The sequence below is a fragment of the Mycteria americana genome, chromosome 3, assembly GCF_035582795.1.
Source record: "Mycteria americana isolate JAX WOST 10 ecotype Jacksonville Zoo and Gardens chromosome 3, USCA_MyAme_1.0, whole genome shotgun sequence".
Lineage (NCBI taxonomy): Eukaryota > Metazoa > Chordata > Aves > Ciconiiformes > Ciconiidae > Mycteria > Mycteria americana.
In genome coordinates, this window is record NC_134367.1 from 110367137 (window position 1) to 110388385 (window position 21249).

The 21249-nt window shown below is 51.8% G+C and overlaps 2 protein-coding genes across 2 annotated transcripts in view; both read left to right on the forward strand.

Moving 5' to 3' along the window:
• Positions 1-21249, forward strand: part of XDH (xanthine dehydrogenase) — a 253277-nt gene that overhangs the window by 226970 nt on the left and 5058 nt on the right. The gene's annotated exons all lie outside the window — the stretch shown is intronic.
• GALNT14 (polypeptide N-acetylgalactosaminyltransferase 14) overlaps positions 1-21249 on the forward strand; it is a 100496-nt gene that overhangs the window by 64939 nt on the left and 14308 nt on the right. Inside the window, exons 4-9 of the mRNA XM_075496547.1 lie at positions 4967-5034; positions 7574-7639; positions 9750-9871; positions 14481-14568; positions 15252-15336; positions 16749-16852. Coding sequence (XP_075352662.1) covers positions 4967-5034; positions 7574-7639; positions 9750-9871; positions 14481-14568; positions 15252-15336; positions 16749-16852 — 533 coding nt within the window. The remainder of the gene's footprint in view (positions 1-4966; positions 5035-7573; positions 7640-9749; positions 9872-14480; positions 14569-15251; positions 15337-16748; positions 16853-21249) is intronic.

The following is a 21249-nucleotide window of genomic DNA, read 5'->3' on the forward strand; positions in this document are numbered from 1 at the left end:
GCTGGGAAGCTCAGAACAGGAATAAGGAGACTTAATTATTTACCTCTCGCTGACAAACCAAAACACGTCCTTTGGCAAAAGTCCTGATGCGAATGCTATGAATACCACATCAAACACTTAGATCATTAATTAGCAGGGAGAATATCATGCCTTTCATTTTCCAGCGCTTGTAAGTAAGAGCAGTGACGTCCTGGACAGCCAGCACCTCGCACCTTCCCCTCGTGCCGCTACCTTGTCTGCACCCAGGCGCTTCTGAGGCAGGGAAGGGACGAAGCCGCGCGCCTCCTTCCTTCGGCAGCGCCGGCACCGTATAGAGTCTGTGCCATAACTGAAACGAGCCTGATTAAAGAAGCAAAAACAAGCCAGGTGTTGCGCAGAAACGGTATAATTAGCGCTTTGTGCTGACTATTTTTTTTATTCCTTTTTTTTTAATCTGCTTTTTGCTTAAACCCTGGACTTTTTTTCCTTAATTTGCTAATCATCTCTCGCGGTGACTAAGTACACAGCCCTCCATGCGCTTTTACCTTTTGATGTTAACATAAGAGAACTCTTGAATTTCAAAGAGCTTGGTGGGTATTTGAAAGAATAAAATGCGAAAGCCGCAGTGTAATCAAAGCTCATTATGGTTATTCTTGGTGTGATGTCTCTCTTCCTACATAATTAGCCATTTTGGGCTGTTGAAGCAGTTCATTTTGGCGGGCATTTTTTCTCCGCGCTCTCAGTCTGATTTCGATAATTGTGACCCTTGGCCCTTTTGACACTTTCTTATACTCCCAAAGGTTTTTTTCCCCCCCCTAACAAGTCCCAGTAGGTTTCCATGGAGAGAATGAATGGGTTCATGAGTTCCCAGGGATCAATGCCCACAGTCACCTCTCTAAAGCAACTGGTATTCTGGGTGATGACCAAAAACATACCGACCTTTGGTCAGAAGACCTGAACTCCTCCCTGCAAACATGTTCCGTGTCTTACAAGTCAGGGTGACTTTAGCACTGGTATTTATTTGGAGGTGAAATTGTTGAATCCAGTGCTTACCTTTTGGGTAGGTGGAAAAGGATGCCAACAAGTTGTTGAGGAAGATGAAAGAAGGACCTTATGATGCAAATTTAAGGTGAAATTCTCCCTGGTTACATCTGCATAAAATCTGCTAAATCCATTGAAACCAAGAAAATTTCAGCATTAGCTTTTCAAGATAATTCAGCAGCGAATCTGGTCTTATGGGGCTGAGCAAGCGTAAGCACTTTCTGGACTAGAGGCATGGGTTTTCATTTCGATGGTAACAGATCTTTCGGTGATTTAAGGGAGAAAGTGTTGTGTTCTCTGGCTCAACAGAACTTAAAAGCTGTTTTGATTTGTTAAAATATGCCCATCACTGCAGTATATCTACCTACGTTTGATTTCAGGGAAAAAATTCTATAAATAAAAGCAGGACTTCAAAGCACTATAATATTAATTGTCTTCTGATTTTACCCATGTAAAAGGAAAAAAAGCCATGCACACACATAAAGAAAGAAAAGAAAGTATTAAAAAAAATCAAAGCTGAGCAAAGGCACAAGTAACAGAAAAGCTGTCTTTGAATTTTTAAAAGTGCTTTTATAGTCTATCTGAAAAAAAAAATCACCGTAACGTTGAAAACGTGCGGTATTCGGTGCCTCTGTTTCCTCCCTGAGGAGCACTGCAGGAGGGGTATTTGTAATCTCCTGTGTTTCCAGTGGCATGGGTGCGTTATCATGGGATTAATAGAGCACAGGTAGAAAATGTGTTGGAGACGTGAATTTGGCTTTGCTGAAAAGCCGGCGTGCTTGCTCTCGGCTGCGTTGGGAAGTGCGCTGCAGTCATGGCATTGCAGCCTTTGCTGTGGATCTCTTCGTGCCTGTATCAAGTGGCAATTTTGGGGCTTGCAGGTGTCTGTGCATAGATTTACAAGAGCAGTGATGAACTCAAAGCCTGCTGAAGTCAGTGGACATCACGTCCCTTGGAGCCATGGTAGACCCAGCCTTTGGACTACCCTCACCAGGGCTTTGTTCGCTCGGGATTTGGGATAGTGTCGCACTGTGGGTGAGTCCCACAAGGGAAGTGATGGGAGAGGGCTGGGATGGTGCCGGGTGAGGCTGCTTTCGGTGCTGGGGGATGCTGCATCACCCGGCAGCATCCCCCAGCATGGTGGTGTCTGTCATTAACCCCATGGAAAGATGGTGGTTCATGGAGCTGGGGCAAGCCTTGGAGAGGTCCCTCCCTCGTCAGCCTGCACGCTGACTTTTTCCCCCTTGCTCTGGTCAACCCTCTGCGTCCCACAGATGGCCGTCATTGGCATTCAGGGGACATCTTCTGTGATTTATGGGGTGGCAAGCCGAGGCAGAGTTGGCAGCAAACGGCTTGACCTGGGAACAGCGGGAGCAAAAAGGTCCGTGCTGGATTTTCTTCCGTAAGAGGTGCCCTGGGGGAATTCCTCCAAGTCACTGAGTACCGCTGTGAGCCCAGGTCTGAGTCTACAGCCCAGAGCAGTGGTTTTGGTTGAGTTATTCCTGCTGGTACCAGAAAAAGCTGAATCGGTCCCTTTGTGACTGCCTTCCTGTAGAGTTAAGGTTGGTGTTAGGTTGGTGTAAGGTTAGTGTTACGGTTGGACTCGATGATCTTAGAGGTCTTTTCCAACCTATAAGATTCTGTGATTCTGTGATTTAAGCCCTGCATTGCACTTCTGGCAGGTGAATCTACAGGGCAGGCTGGGCAGAGGCAGGCTTGAAATGTTCAAGTTGCCCGCTGCTTCCCCCCTCCCGCTCTCGGCAGGTTATTTATTTATTTTGCTGGTTGTTTTTTTACAAGTCTGCTTCTTTCCTGCAGGTTTCACCAAGTTAGGTTTCTGGGCAATCAGCGCTTGTTAAATATTCCACTGAGCGTGATATTGCTCTCCTGTCTCTCTGTACTGACGCTCGGCTGCGGTAATTTGCTGAACTCAGCTCTCGCATATGGGGATTTTTTAAAAATAACAAACCTATTAATAATAATAATTAAAAAACACTTGACAGGTGGGAACAGCACATCTAAATTGCTCTGTGTGCCTCAGCAGGAGGAGGGGCGTTCAGCCACTTTTTCTAATACGCTGTGCGGGCTGCGGGCGTTGGTGAGGCGGTGCTGCCTAACCCTGCTTGGTGCAAGCCGTAGCGATGCTGGGGTGGCAACAGCAGCTCCTGGCTCCCGCTATGACTGTTGCTTAGGGGGTAGAGGCTTTCTTCTCCTTCCCACCCCAACCTTAACATGCAAAGCATCTGAAGCGGGGGGGGGGAATCATGGCTTTTGCCAAGATCCTGAAACTGGAGGAGGCTGGGATTGTGTTTCCAGGGAAAGTAATTATGGGCTTGGAATTGATGTTGAGGAGCTCCACAAGGGAGGTGCCAGCCTTACCCACTCTGGTCTGACATAAAACCCCCTTTTTTTCAGGACTTCTGCTGGGGAAAAAAAAAAACCAAACCAAAACATGGAGGGAGGATCCATTTCAAGCATCTGCCTTGGGATGTCCTGTTCTCCTTCCAAAAAAATCCGGCTCAACTCCTCCTCTCTCTAGAGGGTTGTAATTCCAGCACGTGGTGGGTGCTGGCACCTGGCAATAGGTAGAGATGCTCCAAGCCCTCCTGGGCAGGTGGGCTTGCGGTTTTTCATCAAGAAAGTTTCATCAGAGAAGTGCAGCCCTTTGGGTGAAAGTCCTTGGATATCTGGGGGTAGTACTGTGACACCCCTCTGGGTTCCTGCTAGCTGGGCTGGTGGCTCCCAGGCAGCTGGGTTCCCCAGGCATCCTGCCCTTCGGAGCCCTCTTGACTGGGGTCTGGGCCAGGGACACCTTTTTCCAGACTTCCAGGCTTTTTGCCGGAGCTTTGGGAGCCCAAGAGGCTGGGGAAACCTGTCGATGAGGATCTGGAGGTGTCAGGGCCTTCAAGGGGTGTCTGTCCTCTTATGCCAGCGGTAGGTTTGATGGTTTTTCCTAACCCAGACCAGAAGGCAGACTCAGGTGTGAAATTTGGGGGGCTTTTAAATCCTGTTTGAAAAAGGAACTGCGCTCAGGATGAAGGCAAAGGAGTTTAAATTCTGGAATGGCTCGTGCCACCCAACTGGCGTTATCAAAGCCCATGTGAAGCCCTTAGGAGATTTTTGGGATGCCCTGGGGTTTCTGCTTCAAGAAGTCAGCCTTGACCCTTTGATGGGGCAGGATTTTACACACGTGTAATTCTGCCGACCTCTGCGCTGTGCGAGAAAGGGGAAGAACAGGTCTAGGCTTTTTAATAATAATAATAATTAAAAAAACCTCGGTGGCATAGTTAAGGGAAGACTAGCTTTCAGCCATGTTTCAGTGTCTGTCCACCTGGAGGGAGCTGTGAACCACATCCTCCAGCCTCTCTCTTTCATTAAATAGGCGGGCTCCAAGGCTGTTTTTATCCTCTCGGCAGTCTCTGAAACACAATCAGCTCACGGATAAAAACAGGAGTTGTCCTGCCATGGCTGTGAGGTCTGTAAAGATGGGTTTGAGCTGGGTAATTTTCTCGGTGTTGGCCCTGCTGTCGGCAGACACCATATCATTAGCCCCGGGAGAGGTGCGGGGTGATGGCAGCTTTGCTGTAAGCCCCATTAGGAAACTCGGTGCAACGTGCATGTTGCTGAAAAGCCTGTTTCTCCTGGCTTTACGTGATGCTCTGCTTTTGCTCACGAAGGTAGTAAGGGTGAATCTCAGGTGTTTCCCAGCGATACCGGGCACTCGGCTCTTAGATCAGGCTACAGGGAGCTGATAGCTGGGCACTGTAGGTTACTGGGGGGGGTGGTGGGTGGTGGTTTCTGCGTCTCATCTAGTATATCCTTTCTGGAAATGCAAGCCTGGTCTTCTGTGCTTTGGCAGGGATCGGTTCCTAGGCTTTCCCGCCCTGTTTGCTGGGTTGTTGAGTTGGTCAAGCACTATCATGGATTTTCTCTCTTCATTCTTTAGCGTGCTGAACCGCACCCCAGTGCATCTCGTCCATGAAATCATACTAGTGGATGACTTCAGTGACGATCGTAAGTGACCCTTTCTATGTTAAAAGTGAGGGGCCAAACCGAAAGAGGCTGTGAGAGACTGGGATTTACAGAGAGGAGGGGAAGAGTTTGACAAAGTGGAAGGAAGTTTAAAGCTCTGTAGGTGTGGAGAGCAAACCCCGCTCTGCCGGGTTTGCGTCGCTGCGTGGAGAATTCAAATTCCAAATGATCAAACCTCTTCTCATGAAAATAATACAAGAAAAGTGCATGGCAAATCATTTTTACGCCAGTAGTCATGAATTCAATCCTTACCCGGTTGTATCCTGCTGCAGCCGTGGTGTATTTAATCTGGCTTTCAGCTGCAGCCAGGAGCAATTCTGGGTTGACACCACTGGAATTGCACAGGATAATGATAGTCTGGCCCTCCTGATGTATGCATATGTTCTGCATACGTTTACGTAGGTGGCCAGGAACTCTTATTGATTTCTTTTTTTTCACCCATGTAAAGAAGATTTCCCACATGGGCTGCCCATTTCTGAGATGCACCATAAATAGCTCTGTATGCCACAGACAGCCCACATCCTCCTGCCATTCTCTCCCCGTTAATAGCGTGACTCAAGTGAAACCAATGGGCCCGATCTCCAGCAAAAGCTGGTAGCTGAAGCCCCAGGGGCTCCCAGGGAACTGCCCCAGCTAAAGACCTTGTCCGGTGAGATGGGCGAGTGGAAGATCCAGGTGCTGAGAGTAAGTGCTCAAAACAACTGTCTCAGACATAAAAAGGACGATAAAATACCCCTGGGCTGAGCGGTCTGTGGCACTTAGATTTCAAGGAGCTGCAAAAGGTAGCCATTTACTAAGAAATGTGAAAACAAAGCCAGAGAGGCTTAAAAAAATAAAGTATCTATGCTTTGCTCTTGGATGTTATAAATAGACACTGCCTCAGAGAGCATTAGGGACAGATTTCACACGAGACCCACTTCTTGGCATCGACACCTCCTTGGGGAGTCACTGAAGCCAGGGAAGGGGTTGCAGTGATTATGGTGAGCTCTGGAGCGACTCCGGTGCACGGGGGGCCAGGCTGGGCAAGCCTGGGGACCAGCAACGCCACTGCGACAGGAAAGGAGCAGGAGCAAGGACTCGAGCTGCCCTGGAGTACAGCAGAGCAGGCTTTTTGAAGGGTGGAGAAAGTAAATGCCCATTATTTGGCTAAATAGACAAAGCGCTTGCCTTCCTGAAAGGAGAAGGGTTTGTAGAAATGCAGCTCCCCTGTTGTGGCACACCTGATGGCATGAACTGGGGAGAAGGAGCGGGGCTGGGTTTAAACTCATCCCCGGGCACTAGAGGGGAGCCTGTTTCCCGTGTAACTTAGAGCAGCCCCTCAGCTACTTGAAATCGGCACTTCTCAGCTGTCTTACATCTCCTTTCCTGTGATAGTCTGAGCCTGCTGGCATCTAGTCTGCATTCATTTACATAAAATGCATGTATTTGCATAATATGCCATACACACATGGTCAATTTTTTCCCTGCAACCCACCCCAAGCAATTGGTGCTTTTATCTCGTGCCTAGTTGCGTCTCATTTCTCACCTCTGTCTGTCCGTTGACATTTTATTCGCTGGGATGCAGTTGTTCTGCACGTGGGTTCCCGCTCCTCCCAGCACATTTCCATTGTAGGTCCGTAGCCAGCCCCTGCCGCTTCTGCTCCCCTGGTGTGCGCGGAGCAATGCAGCTCTGTACCGGAGTTGTTAGGGATACCAGTGCGGTGCTGTCTCTTGTCAACAAAGATTGCTGGAGGGGATGAAAGCACGCGGAGGTGCGTGTGGACGCACGGGGTGGGTGGCGGGGATGGGGCTCACGCACGTGCGTTTGTAGTGCCAAGGAAGTGGAGAGAGGCACGCGTGGGTGTGCGGAGGTAGAAGGGGCTGTGGTGGGTGCGCCTGCCTGCAGACCCAGCTCTTGCTGGGAGAAATCTGGGTGAGGAGGGATGCTGGGGCTGCAGGCAGCACCGGGGCGAGAGCAACGGCAACAACTGCAGGTGGGATTGCAGGACCTCCCTAGCTCAGGGGTGGGTGGCTGTGGGGCCTCTCTGCCCCATGGAGCTGCTGCCCCGGGCACGAAGAGCCCTCAGATGCTCCACGGAGCTCTCTTTCTTTGACCATCCCTTTCTCCTCGCTCAGGGCTTGCAGGCCATGAGGAGGCTCCTGCCCTACCACGCAGCCATGCATCAAACAGCTTACGTGTTGCTTTGCAGCTACCAAAAACAGTCACTTGCATTGAAGTGCAAAAACTCTGACCCCAGCCGTGGCTCTTCTACGCTGACTTTACAGCGTAATTCAGCTGTTCTCGGTGTAAATCTGCTGGGTTTACACCAGTTTTCACAAAACTGCTGCTCTGCCAGTCCCGATTTCTGCATGAGCGGAGGGGTAAGATTGTTGTGCCCCAGCAGTGCCATCGCCCTAACGAGCCATCAGCCAGTCCAGGACGGGGTCCTCTCCCTGCTCCCAGTCTCCCCTAGGACCCTTTCTGCTGCCAGAGCCACCAAGAGGGCTGAGGGTGACGTATCCTCCCTTTGTGTTTCCCAAGCTGATGACTGCCGCTTGTTGGGCAAGCTCCCCAAGGTGAAGTGCTTGCGGAATGGACGGCGAGAAGGTAAGAGCTGCGGGACCACGACCCAGGTGGGAAACCCAGGTTTTGGGAGGCGTGAGAGTGATGGAGTAGGGGGGACTTCAGTGGAGTGGGCGACAAGGGAGATCAGCGGCTCCTGGGCATGGGGGGCCCTGATAAAAGGAGATGTGATAAAGGGCTGGGATTTGAAATGGATCCTCTCTCTCTTGCTGAAAAAGATGGGACCGTTAAGATATCCAATGAGGCTCAGCTGTAGCTTATTAGCCAGAAAATTAGAACAGGCAAAACAAAGCCCCGGGTCTTATTTTTAAAGATGTTTGCTCTAATGAAAGAGAAGAGATCTGCTCCTGCTGCTTCTGTGGGATTTAAAAAAAAAAAAAAAAATTAATTATATTTGAAAGATTAAGAAGGGCTATATGGAGGATGTATGTATATGGAGAATGAATGTATGTGCTACTGGGCTGCTGCTGGCAACCTGTTGAGACATTTTCCAGCTCCCCATAATCTGAATGGTTTTTTTCAAGTCCTGCTTTGCAGTGTTAGGAAAACAAAAAACAAAGAAGTTTTTTCATGCTGAAAATCGAAGGTGTGAGTCCAGGTGTGTGTCAGGTTGGGGAGACTGAGGAGCAGAGAGGGTTTGTCTGTGCGTTCTTTCTGCAGAAGGTTTCAGCTCTGCAGGTGTGGTGTCAGGGTAGCATTACCCCCCATGGGCATAAGAGAGATACCTGCTTTGGCAGGAGGGTAGGGGACGTCTCCATAGACCTGCACCTCCTTCTCACCTCTCTCCTGTGTTATGGGGGTACGTATGTGCTTGCCCCCAGCACTGGATGGACCTGCAGGTATTGGTGCTCTATAAAGCAGTCAGGATTTGGGAAGCCAGCCTGGAGGGCTTACCTCACTTAATACATCCCTGAAGCTGTATCCCTCAGGACTTGCCAGGATTTGGGAGGGCTGGGGTGGGTACAGCAGACCGTGCCTACCCACAAGATCGTAGAAGTTGCAGAGAGAGATACAAGGACAGCCTGCGTTGCAGGAGGTGACCTTAACAAACTCCAGGCTTTGTTCTCCTGTCCCTCTCCCTCCTGCTCAGAGGCTGTTCCTTGACGCTTTTCCTCTAGGGATTTTTAATATGAAAGTCAGTGACCTCCTTCTGCATGGACCTGGTGTCTGGCTGCTCCCTTGAAACCCTTCTGTCTCTCTTTATCTGCCCCTATCTGCGCTCGTATTACCGCTGTTTCTCCTTCATCAGGAAGCTCTGCTCCCCTTGAGCAACCTGCGTGTCCTCTTGTTTGCCAGCGGACCGTCTCCTTTCTTACGTTGCGGTTCACTTGAGCATCGGCCGCAGGCAGGAGGAGTGCTGGAAAGCCGGTCGACTCCTGTATAAATAGGAACAGAGCATCTTTAAGAGCAGTGATCTTGCCAAAGAGTCTAGCGTGAAATCCGTGTGTGCAGCTGTTTTCCGTGACCTCCATCTTTGTTCATTTTTCTCTCTCACAAACACACGCAGCAATCCATCTCCAGCTCCGGAGGACTCTAAATTCACCGTCAGGGCCCTGATGAGCCAAGCGGGCTTTTAGCACCTTGAGAGCCGACCCTCTTTCCTTGGTGGAAAATGTGTTCCCATTGAGCTGCAGACCAGCAGTGCCCCCAAGGTGGGAGAGAGATCTGGGGGTCACTGGGACACGGAAAGGGGCACAGCAGGGAAAAGTCAGCAGTCTAAGAAAAGCCTAATTCTGGCACGAGGTGATCCCACCCTCGACTCCCCTGCCTCGTTCCCCACTGACTTACATCTGTGTTAGATTTATTACCTGCGGGGGGTTATGAAAGCATTTTGAGTTGCATTTTGCCCCAGAAGGTGACAGCAGAAATAATTGCGCAAATTAAGGATTGGCATAAATGCCACAAGTCATTAATCTTGGTGGAGCCGTTTGTTTGCTTTGGTGACCTTGGGAGATGGTTGGCATGCCTGGCAGCACTGGGAAGGAGGCAATGAACCCGAGCCATGTTTTGTCTGGATGGGATTTAGATGGGTCAAGACCCAGGAGATGCGTGAGTGCAGGAGACCATCCTGGAGGAGCCCGGGGCCGTTGCCCAGCCATCTGGGTGGCAGCTCACATGGTGTGTCCCTGAACAGGTCTGATCCGGTCCCGAATCCGAGGGGCAGATGTGGCACGAGCAGGAGTCCTGACCTTCCTCGACAGTCACTGTGAGGTGAATAAGGACTGGCTACTCCCTCTGCTGCAGAGGATCAAAGAGGTGAGTGCGCCTGAGAGACCAGGTCCACCCTCAGGGGATGCATCGCTGATGTCCACCTCCTCTTCCCTCTCAATGGGCATGACCACCCAACTGCAACCAACTGCATGCAGGCATCCGTGTAAGAAAACAACGAGCTTTTGGGGTGCAAAGCGGCCTTTGCTGGTCATCCTCCACCCAGCAGCCAGGTGGAATTGTCTCCGAGACTGGGAGAGCCTGTGGGTGGGTGGGACAAGGTGCCTCCTGGGTCAGTGGGGCTCCAACTGGCAAGCACAGGTTGAATGGTGAAAGGGGAATACGTGGGCAGTGCTCCAGCAGAGTTTTTAATTAGACTCATGTAAAATGCTCAGCGCTGATGATTTAAGGGAGTGACGGCTCCTTGAATAGGGGCTGAATTTAATTTCATGCAAATTAAGCGCTAATAAATTGATTTAATAGGATTTAAATTCTGCTGATTTCGGAGCAGACAATGACATTTGCCTTTCGCCAGCGGCAACTCTCCCACCAAACGTGTGCACGGAGGCTCCTGGTGCCTTGTCACTCGAGTCGGAGGGAGCTCTGTGCTGGTGACCTGCTGGCACGGTGCAGGGGATGAAGCTTTCAGCTCCGGCGCGGGTGCGTGGTCCTTTCCCTTCACTGTGCCTCGTTCCTCCACCCTTGCTACACCTCTGGCTCCTGATTGCTAGTATTTATTACTCGGTAATTTTAAAACTACTGAATTCTGTTGAAATAAGGGCAGCTGAGGAGCAAGGGGAGGTCAAGGCGGTGAGCTCTGGAGAAATCTGCTCAGCCGGTGTTCGCAGTGCCCCTCGTCCAAGGTGTGCTGCTTTTCACACCTCCATACGTGGTGGCTGCGCGTCCCCTGTGTGCGGCAGTGATGGGGAAGGGGGGCACAGCACCAGGTCGGGTCCCTCCACGGTGGGTGAGGGCAGTCAGCGCTGCTGGTCCTCATAGCGCAGCCAGTGCTGGAGGGGTCCCAACCTCGGCTTGCAGGCTGGGCCGCAGTACGGCTGATAAATGGTAATATAATGAAAATGGCCTGTTCATATTATCGGTGGCAGCTCGAGAACGCTATGGGTGCTATGATACCCCACTCGAGCCTCGTAGCTGGCCTGCCCCAGGGTGGGATTCACCACTAAACTTTACTGCATCAGTTGTTCCTCTGAGCAGGCATTCCTCGTTCTCTGCTGAAGCCCTGATGTATTTTGGTGAGGGATGTCCAGAGCAATCGCCTCCTTCCCAGGCAGAGCTTTTGATGTGTTTTGGCAGGGGAAGGGCAGCGGTGGCAGCAGGAAGGGGACAGGTAGAGCTGCTTTCCCGCGCAGCTCCGGGACTGTGCCCCACGTTCGGTGCCTGTGGGGTAGGTGAATGTGGATGCCACGTGTGGCATCGGCATAGGAGTTTCACTGCGTCGTGGTCTGAATATAGCATCACGTGCAAACGTCACCTCCGTGAACTTCGTTTTATTTGCTCTTCTGGGTTTAATCTGTCTCTGGTTGGAAGTAAGGCAGTTGGTAAGCTTGTGCTGCTGCTCACGCTGCACTTGCTCTGCCCGGTGCCTTGCAGCCCAGCTGAAGGCAGCAAGGGAAACCTACTGTGAAGAGTGTTGAGGGACTTGCAAAGCAAGCGGAGTCCCACTTGCTTGCTTTTTAACTGCTCGCAAAAGCTGCAGGATAAGAGCAGCGGGTCCTCGGTTTCCTTCTTCCCAGGCCCACCGTACCCATCCTTTCCATCAGGGTTAAAATATTGATCAATGAAGTGTATGAAATGTTACTGCTGCCACCTTCAGGCTGTGCTGAAGAGCCGGCTTCCCTGGCCGACGGCTGCGGTGAGCATTAGCCGCCTAGACAGAGCACTTTCTTACCCTGGTACCCCTAGGAACAGTCTGCTCTGAGCTAATGTAATTTAAGTTTCAGGCAAAGGAGCGGTGAGTGCCTCCAAGCACACCCAGCTCTTTTGCCACCACCAGCCGCCCTGCACGTCGCTTCTCTTTTTCTTTTTTTCTCGGCCAGAGCAGCTATTCCTGCAGCTTTCTGTGGTGGGAAACACCGGAGCCCCTGCGTGCCACCATGCACCCACGTTAAGGTGGCCCCTGAGCCCCACGTCGAGCTTTCCCGGCAGCCGATGGCAACCCCCCCCCAGGCCCACGCTCCCTTTCGGGTGTAGGCAGCTCATGCCCAGCACGTGAGTTTGGAACCCAGCAGGACTGGAAAGTCTAAGAGCAAGTGAAGGGGTGTGGGGGCAAGAGAGGAGGTCTGGGGGTCTCGGACCCTTGCCCGGGAGGGTGCGTGTCCCAGGGAGCGGCAGCAATGGTGGGTGTTTCGCACCAGCGTGTTTGTGAGCGTATGACCGTGAGCCTGTTGGGCACGCAGGCTCTTGTTTTTACTTACGGAACAAGTATCTCTAAAGCCATTAATGGTGCGTTTCAACTGAATAACTTTTCTAAAAATGTAATTATCCAGCCCAAGGTGTTTTTACGGCACGACTCAACGAGCTCACCCCAAAACTGACTTTGCAAATGGCACTGGGATGAACCAGTGGATGGTGACCCCCCACTTCCAGGTCAAGCATCCCCCCCAGTTTGGTGCTCTCCTGGGGCAGGGGGAGGCAGGTGAGGGGCAGCCTGGCCCTCTGGCCTTGCCTGACGCTGCTGTGGGGCCAGAGGAGCAACCGTGGCCTGTTTTGTCGTCCATTACGAGGTCATGACGTAGAGGTTGGGAGACAAGCTGGAATCATGGTCCTTTTCCACGGTTGGAATGTATCCATTGTCTCCAGGACCATTTTCAGAGTTTTTTCCTGTTGATTTAGTTCCATAATTTGGTTTGTTTGAAAAGCGTGTTGGAGAAGTGCATTCTCAGGTTTTTGAGAATTTCATGTGAACAAGGATTGGAGAGTTGGGTGGTGTTAATATTAACGTGCCCTGGCATGGGCGGGTATCAAAAAACCAGAATGGTAAAGCTGCCTATAATAAGATCTGGTGCTCAACCCAAAATAAATCATAGCAACAGCGCTGTGCTCTCGAGCATGCCGTGCTTTTCTATTGAGGGTCAGAGAGACCTTCATGAAAGCTGGGTAAATATAAATGTTCCCATGACATGGCATGGGAAAGTGAGGCAGGGAGGAGGTTGCCCTGCTGAAAGCTGCTAGCACACTGCAGTAATGCACTCAGACAAGAGGTACGGGGGATTTTCTTGCAAGAAGTTGTGCCGTGCAATGAGTATAAGTGTGGAATTGAAACTGGGGACGAGTGTGGGCTAGTTAGAAGTGCTTACCAGTAAGATGCTTGAGGGGCAGGTTTTAAATGACTCGATACGATCCTTTCCCTGCAGTGTTCAGCATGCAAAGCAGGTGCTTTGCTTAAAACCTTTCCCCTACCCTCAGGCAGCTAAAGGGTGCTTGGGTGCGCTGAGCTGGGCAGTCTGAGGGGCACTGTGCGGCAGCTACGATGGGTTTGAAAGGCTCATCGTGCTTGGACGTGACTTGAGGTTCTGCGTGCAGTACCTAGGTTCAGCAGACCTTGCCCTTTCAGTGGGTTGTTTGACTCACAGAAAGTCATGTTAAGACTCCTGACTGGAAGTTGTTATGGAAATACCAAGTATTTGTCATGCTCATTTGGAAGACTCCAGCTCTAGTCCAGCTCCCGGCTCATGGCCCTTGGTTCTTCCTACAGCTGCATTTGAATACTTCTTTGTTAGGACTAATTTCTAAAACAAAGTCATTTTCCCAGCCAGAGAGCAAGCCTGTATGAGCTCAGATGCTTTCCTTTGCATGGCTGTGAAAAACGATTTGATCTGGCGAGGGTAAAAGCTTGAAGTTTGAGCTATAATTGGAGTTTGGGATTTTTGAAAAGAAAAAGGGAGATAAGAGACCAGTCAAAGCTGTCAGACTCTCTTCCTCCTGTAGATGTTTTTGTTCATAACTGTTTGTATAATCTCTTTGCCCATAACAAGATGTTAATTAAATCACCACCAACTATTTAAAATAATTATTAAAATAATTCGGGTCTTTCTTTTAACCCTTTCACACCTTTGGCAAAACTCTAACTGTATCCCCCATAGTTTGTACATTTAAAAAATGCCTGCATTTAAGCTGCTTGACTGCCTGTGTTTTGCCTCTGTCATTTCAACTGCCTGTTTGTCACCTGACTTCTGTGAAAAGTATTTAAGGGAGGTGAAAGGGGAATACGTTGGTGAATTTGCAAAAGGCAGACAGAGCTTTGCATCCAGCCGAGTTCGGCGCTGAGTCCACGCACAGCCTGCGGAGGCGGAGGCTGCGGGTGAAGCCAAAGCTGGTGAGAGATGCTAGCTCAGCGGCCCAGCAGCAGGCAGTCCTCTTTCCCAGGAGAGATGGTGCCCGCCTTCCCAGCCTCTCTCGCTGGCGTGCCCCTGGCTCCCAGCAATACCTCTGCCGCTTGGTGCTGCTGCCATTAATTCCTTGCTTGAACTGATGTGATGGCTGAGGAGGAGGAGGCAGTGATGGGCGCTTGTCCCTGACAAACCTGAAGGACACCAAGATTTCCAGCCACCTGGTGTCTCCAGGGGTTTAGAGCATCCCTTGACCGGTTTGAGCGGTGTGATCTGAAGTCATGGGTCGTTTCGCTTCCGCTTTCCAGGATCCCACCCGAGTGGTCAGCCCTGTTATTGACATCATCAACTTGGACACTTTTGCCTATGTGGCGGCTTCCTCGGACCTCAGAGGAGGTGAGTCCAAGCTGCGTGCGTGCCCCGTGGGCGTCCGTCCCGTGGTGTGAGAATGCACTGGCCCGAGGAGCTGGTGGCTCTGCACCACACTGCCGGCTCCTGCTATCTTGCAAAAAGCACATTAGCACTGTTCAGTATTCCCCGCTGGCTGTTTTCAGGCTATTTTAGAGACAGGTAAGCGTGGCGTGAGGAATGGTGTTTGCTACAGTGGATCAGGCGGTCAAGCAGGAAAGGAGGGTCATGTCAAAGCCACCCTTGGCAGCGCTGAAAGCCGGGCTGCCGACAAAAGGAGATGGGAGGATGTCTAGGCAACAAATGGAGGATGCGACTGTAGCGCTTATTAGTATGCCTGTGCTATTTGTAGCACGCAATATCCATCAGAGCGTGTATCTGTGTGCACAAGGGGACAAAGGAAGGTTTCATCAGCAGCTTTAATTCTGACTTTTCCTGCCTTTGGAGTACTTGACTTTTGCAATTGTAATGCAATGTGTTGTTTCTTGTTCCTATGCAGTAGTAAAATATGTTAGTCATTGGACTCTTCTCCCAAGAGCTGCATCTCCGTGGCTTGAGTCATTTGAAAGTGGGGAAAATACTCCATCAAACACAGCTTCTGCAGCCTGCATTGCCTCCTAATCCATATCCATTTCTAATTTCCCCATGGTACTTCTCTACTTTGGTTTTAGGTTTTGACTGGAGTCTGCATTTCAAATGGGAGCAGCTTTCTCCAGAGCAGAAAGCCAAACGACTTGATCCCACTGAGCCCATTAAGTAAGTCAAGAGGGGGAAGGAGGCACCTGAGGAACGTGGGGCAGGATGGGCGTCTCATCTGACCTCGTGTGTGTCACCATGCCCCATAACAGTGTGATATTCCTTCCAGGACAGCTCTGAACTTCTAATAGCTATAGCGAGCTCCTGGCTAGCTTGGGTTTTGCAGTACAAGCTTCACCTCCCAACGTTGAAGCCTGAGGGTGCTATAAAGGTAGAAGGGGTATATTTATGGTTATTCGTGTTTTGGTAGTGCTAAGGAGGCTGAATATGGTTAGGGAAAAAGCCCAGTGCTCTAGACTCCTGCTTCTCTCAGCTCAGCTATCACTTAAAAATAAGGCAGTGTCCTCAGCCCACTTGATAAACCGTGGTGTCTAGTCCAGCCTTTCCAGATCAGCATTGCTCTTCTGGACCTTGCTGAAGGCTCCTCAGAAATTCGGGATGTGCAGGAGAGAGAGAGCAAAGCTGAACAGGAGAGATGCCATCTGTCCTCATGCCATGGGATGGAGGGAGTCCCTCATTCTGCTGGAAGTCTCTCCTGGCAGCAAGCCGAGTGCTGGCGTCCGCATCCCCAGCCGTGAAGAGCTGGGGTGTGCAGCATGGAGGAGACCGGGTGTTGGAGGAAGCTCAGGGCCCCAGAAAGCTCGCAGGGGAGCAAAGCACTGCTGCTCCTTAGGGTGCTGCTGTTAACAGAAGCTCTCGCTGGCTTCCCGAAGGCTGGCCTCGCGTTCCTGGTCATCCTGCCACGTAGGGCACTGCGGAGACTCGCCCGGGCGCAGCAGTCACCCCAGCTCCTCCCGAGCCTACGCTTAGGTGTCCACACTGTCTGTCACTGAATGGAGACAGGATTTGTGCCGGTAAATGGCAAGTCTCGAGCTATCTTCTGGGTCTGCCCTCCCCTCCTCCATGGACCTTCTCTGTGCAGTTTTCTTAGCTAATCCAAAGAATGAAAAATAACCCTGTTTTGAAATAAAGATCACACAGCTAGTGATGGCTTTTAAAAAGCCCTTCTGAATTGGCTCTGCCTTCCCCTCCCCGGTGGAATGGTGCTCTTAATAGGCTGGCTCCAGGCAAAAAGCCCGTCTGAGTGAATAACCCCCCGAGCACTAAGTGCATTTTTGATGCTGAAGCCTACAATCAGGGCTGTGAACTTTGGGCTTGTAGGAGTTGTGCTGACGGGTGCATTAGCCAGTCATTAGTGCCAGGCAATTTATGATTGACAGCAAAATACCAAGGCAGCTGAAAGAAAGGCTCAGATGCTTTTTGAGGTGTGTTTTCCTTGTCTGGTGAGAAGGAGATACATAGGTAATGTCCTGAGGATGGAAGAAGAGGCAAAGGGAGGGGCTGCTTCTGTGCATCCAGGTGCATCCAGCAGTGTTTGAGAGTGTGTCCCTCTTCCCTTACCCGTTCTGCAGGACTCCCATCATTGCCGGGGGGCTGTTTGTGATCGACAAAGCCTGGTTCAACCACCTGGGGAAGTACGACAGTGCCATGGACATCTGGGGCGGGGAGAACTTCGGTGAGTCACTGTTCTTCCTCCTGCGCCTTGCTGTGTTGGCTTCTCTTCCTGAGTCATGCCAGATGGATACAAGGTCATTTTGGATGTCGCTTTGAATGCTCTGCGTGGTTTCCCTCACTTACATTTACAGGTTACAGTCTCAGGTGAGTAAGGGATCCAACAACCATGAACGATGGGACTTGAGACTCCCTGCCTTCCACGCTGCTTTGATTTTCTGTAGGTAAATACCCTAAAGCACAGAGTTTTCAGCTTCGGTGTTACCAACAGATGAGAGAACACCACGCGCACCCTCCTATTCCTTCCTGCTCTTATTTTCTCATTAATAAAGCAAAGACGTGTCTTATTGCATTGTCTGGCGATAGCATTTCGAAGCTATGAACTGAGGCATCAGTGCCTCCCTGAATTTGCAGAGTGCCTGAAACAGTAGCTCCATTGGCATGCTGCAAGTAGGTGGCAAAGTAACATGGCCGCTTATCCATTCCTGTATCGCTAGATGGCTGAGCGCTGCCAGGCTCTCCTTGACACTACCATTTTTCCTGCACGGAAAAAAGAGGCTAAGAGCTGACATAAATTCAGTCATCTCTGCCCATTATCACGGGGCAAGATGGGCATTAAGAAATCTCCTGCATGCAAACTTGAGAGGGCACATGAAAGAGGTAGCAGCCTGTCCCTTGTCCCCCGTGTCAAGCGGAGCTGGATCAGGCTGGGCTGTTCTCTCTTTGAAGCCGTAGCGATGCTGCAGATCAGAGCAATAGACTGTATCCGTGAAAGAAGGGGGAGGCACTTGATGTCAGGGAGGCAGATCAGAACCTGGCTTTAATAGCTCACACCTCTGGGGAGTACGGCTAGCAAGGAAGGAAGGATCTTGTGTCTTACACGTACAACGATGCTGTCAGTCATCCAAGGGAACAGAAGCTGCTGCCTTGCAGTAACCCATCCGCTGCCTGGCACTGTTGTTTCCTTCACATGCCTTTTTCCTCCAGCATATTTTATTTATTTATATCTTCTTGTGCAGTAGGATCTCTCGCCCTTGTGCTTTCTCTCTGTGGGTGGCTGTCTTGCCACTGGTCTGACCCGAAGCATCTGCTCCTCTGAGTGGGGTGGCTCTGAGGAAACCGAGGAGGGAGCAGCCGCCCTCCCACCTTCCCCGCTGGATCAGCCGCCCAAACAAAGCATTCAAGACGGGAACTAGACAGGAGGAGAGGGACTGGCTCCCTGCGCCTGACCCGCTGTCCGTCTCTGCTCGTCACTCATCTCTGACAGCAGCCAGCTCCTGGGACGTGAACGGTGACGGGGCAGCCCGCTCGATCCCGGCAGCTTGTCCAACGCCCTGCAACGGCAGGCGTTGCGCTCCTGACGCGTGGTTATGGCCTACGCTACAGAGCACCGTGCTTCCCTTACTGCTGCCGTGCCCCGGGAGGCTGGTCCTGACCGAACACGTGCTGGCTGCGCTGCGGGGTGCGACGAAGGGAGCAGGCGAGGAAGGGGCCGGGCAGGTTACCGCCGCAACAAAAAAGTTGGTCTTGCATCTGCAGGTCTGCATAGCAGCGGGGCAGATCCCGTCTGGCCCATCGCCCTGAGAGCAGAAGCGTGCCCGGCTCAAAGCTGCGTCTCCCGCAGGCGCGGCAGTCGAGGGCAGCGTGTCCCGCCTCTGCTTCGCGCACAGGCAAGGGCAGCTGTGACCCTGCCGGCCCCGGCCACTTCTGGGCAGGTGACGGAGGGCAGGAGCTGACGGAGCGGCTGCTCATTTTGGGCACTTGCAGTGAACTGTGCTTTTTGTGGTAGCTTAGTCCTGAGGGGATGCAGGACCCTGGTCCTGGGGAGCATCGCTGCTGCCTTTAATGTTAGTGACTGGGCAGCAAGAGGGGGCTGGAGACTTCAGGCAAAACAAAAGCAAGTGTGTTTGGGTTAGAAGGAGGACACTGTAGGTGCTTTACTTCTTAAATTGACTTAATTCCCTGTAGATGAATTGATGAGTAATGGCAGAAGGACTCGCAGGCCGGCAAGAAGCGCTGAAGGTATTTTGCCAAGCCCAGTGCACCCCAATGCGTACGGCTCGCACCTCTCCTGGGGGTCACTCGGAGGGGCCGCCGGCACTGCAGACATCCCTCGCAGGCCAGGTGGAGGGCACTGCCCGGTCCTGCGCCCCTGGCTCCTCTGAGCTGGTCCCGTGCCATGCCATCACTGGTGCCTCAGTTTACCTCCTCTCAAGGCGTTTAGATCTCGGCGGCCTGTCTGGAGACCTTGTTTGTTAGCTGCCACGGATGGCTCCGTGGGTCGTCCCTACCTGCAGAAACCTGTGCTTTAATTGCCTCCGCTGGGACTGGAGCAGTGCAACCGGGTCTGCAGGGTGCAGCGTGTCTGAAGCAGAGGGCTGGGACTCCTCACCATCTCCTGCCTCCCCAGCGCTGCGTTTTCACTCCCGTTCGCAGTGCACAGAGATCACCTCAGCTCACCTCTTCATTAGGCTTTGAATTAAGAGCAGGCAAGGACTGAACGGTGCAGGTCTTTCCCTCGTAGCACTTCAGGGAGCTGCTCTTCTCCCGGGCTAAGCAGAAGGACCAGAGGAGGGGAAGGCACAACGCAGCAGCCACGCTGCAGTTCACAGCTGCTCGGCTGATTGTCCCCTTTTATCGGGCACCCTTCTGATTTACTCGGCGGCGCTGGCAGCGTGGCCGGCACTGTCGCACACAGCAAATGAGAGCCACAGCCACGTGCAAGGGGAACCGAGCGCAGCAGCTTCGGGCGGCCGCATCCTGCTGTAATCTCATTTCCCCGCAGCTGTGATCAAGGTTGCTCCCAATATAGCACCAGGACACGGCACAAGGGCACGTTTTATTGGCCTGTTAATACCCAGCGCTGGGGAAAGTGGTGAGGCTCCAGCTGCTGTTGCAGCACTTGACTGTAAACACAGCAGGGAAGGGGAGGGGATGTCTGGAAAGAAATGCTTCTCCTCCCTGCTGTGCTTTCCCACCCCAGCCTTTGCTGGTCCCTGCTGCCAGGGCCAGCTGTTGGGGATGGGCTCAAGCCTTGAATTTTGGACCCAGGCATCAAGGCAAAAGGGTTTTGCAGCTGTGCCAGCCTCCCGTTTCCATCAGCCCAGGCGCAGGCGGGTGTGCTGGGAGCGGGGATGGGAGCGTTGTGAAGCCGGCTCCCACCTCTGCAGCGACCTGCACCTGAGCGTAGGTGGCTTTGGAGGTCTGGGCTCCAATTCTCCTTTGTTCCCTGAAGCTGTGAGGTGTTTTTGGAGGGACGGCAGCTTTGCAGGCCGGCAGTGCCTGCCGTTGGAGGAGGAGGAGTGCCCGCCTGTCCACGCTGCCCAAATGGCCTTCCTGCCACAGGCGCTTGCCTTGCCAGCATCCAGCCTGGGGACGAGTCATCCTTGCGCTGGCAAATGTGAGGGGACTGCTGGGAGCATGAGCTGGCAGAGATGATGGGTGTCCTCCTGTCCGACTTCCATAGTTAAATGGGGGGGGTGTGTGTGAAAAGGAATTTGTAGTTTTGGAGTAAATACATGCCACATGTAGCTCTGTACTGTCAACATGATTAAATAGGATACAAAGAACTGCAGAAGCCTTTTCTTTTTAATTTCATATCTTTTCCATGCTGGTTCTGTCTAAACGTGACTCTCTGACAATATAGCTGCAGATTCATAGCTTCACAGGCGTTAGGACCAGATGGACCCATTAGATCAGCCATTCTGCTCACCCATCCTACCTTGCCAGCCAGGATTTCATCCAGCTCCCTGCCAAGAGCCCCGTAACTTCTAGTGTCGATTGTGCCACAGGCTTGTTTTCCTCCAGAAGGGCCCTGTGGACCAGCCAGAGAGCAACTTGGGGCAACCTGGAGACATTTCCCATACTGACAGCTTATCCAGATTTTTGGGATAATCCCTCCCACCACTGACCTTTGCTCACGTGAAGGTGCGTGCCTTGTTGGTCCGCAGCGTCGGCACTCACAGCCTGGAGTATGTGCTGGGCAGGATGAGCTCCGATCCATTTTGGGACAGGTGATGGATGCACAGCTCTCTGTTCACATTGCAGAATGGTGGATCCGTAAAGATAATGACCATTGTAGTCATTAATAGACAGAATTCATGGCCTTTCCTGGTGAACTTGACAGCCCTTTGGAGCGAAGTGACTCCGAAATAGGCAGTGCAGAAGTAATTAGGGGAGCACAAAACTGGCAAGATGATTCTGCAATGTAAGCGGGGCTGTATGCAAAGGGACCTACTTACTGTCTCGCACTTGCCGTTGTGATAGCACCTGCTGTGCTACAGGCAGGTTTCAAGTGCACTGGCTTCAAACAGATTGCAAGAAGCTTTGAAATGCGCTTTTAAGGGAGTAGTGCCTAGGAAAGCCCCTCTGGTAATTGATTTACCCCAGTTTAATGTGGCA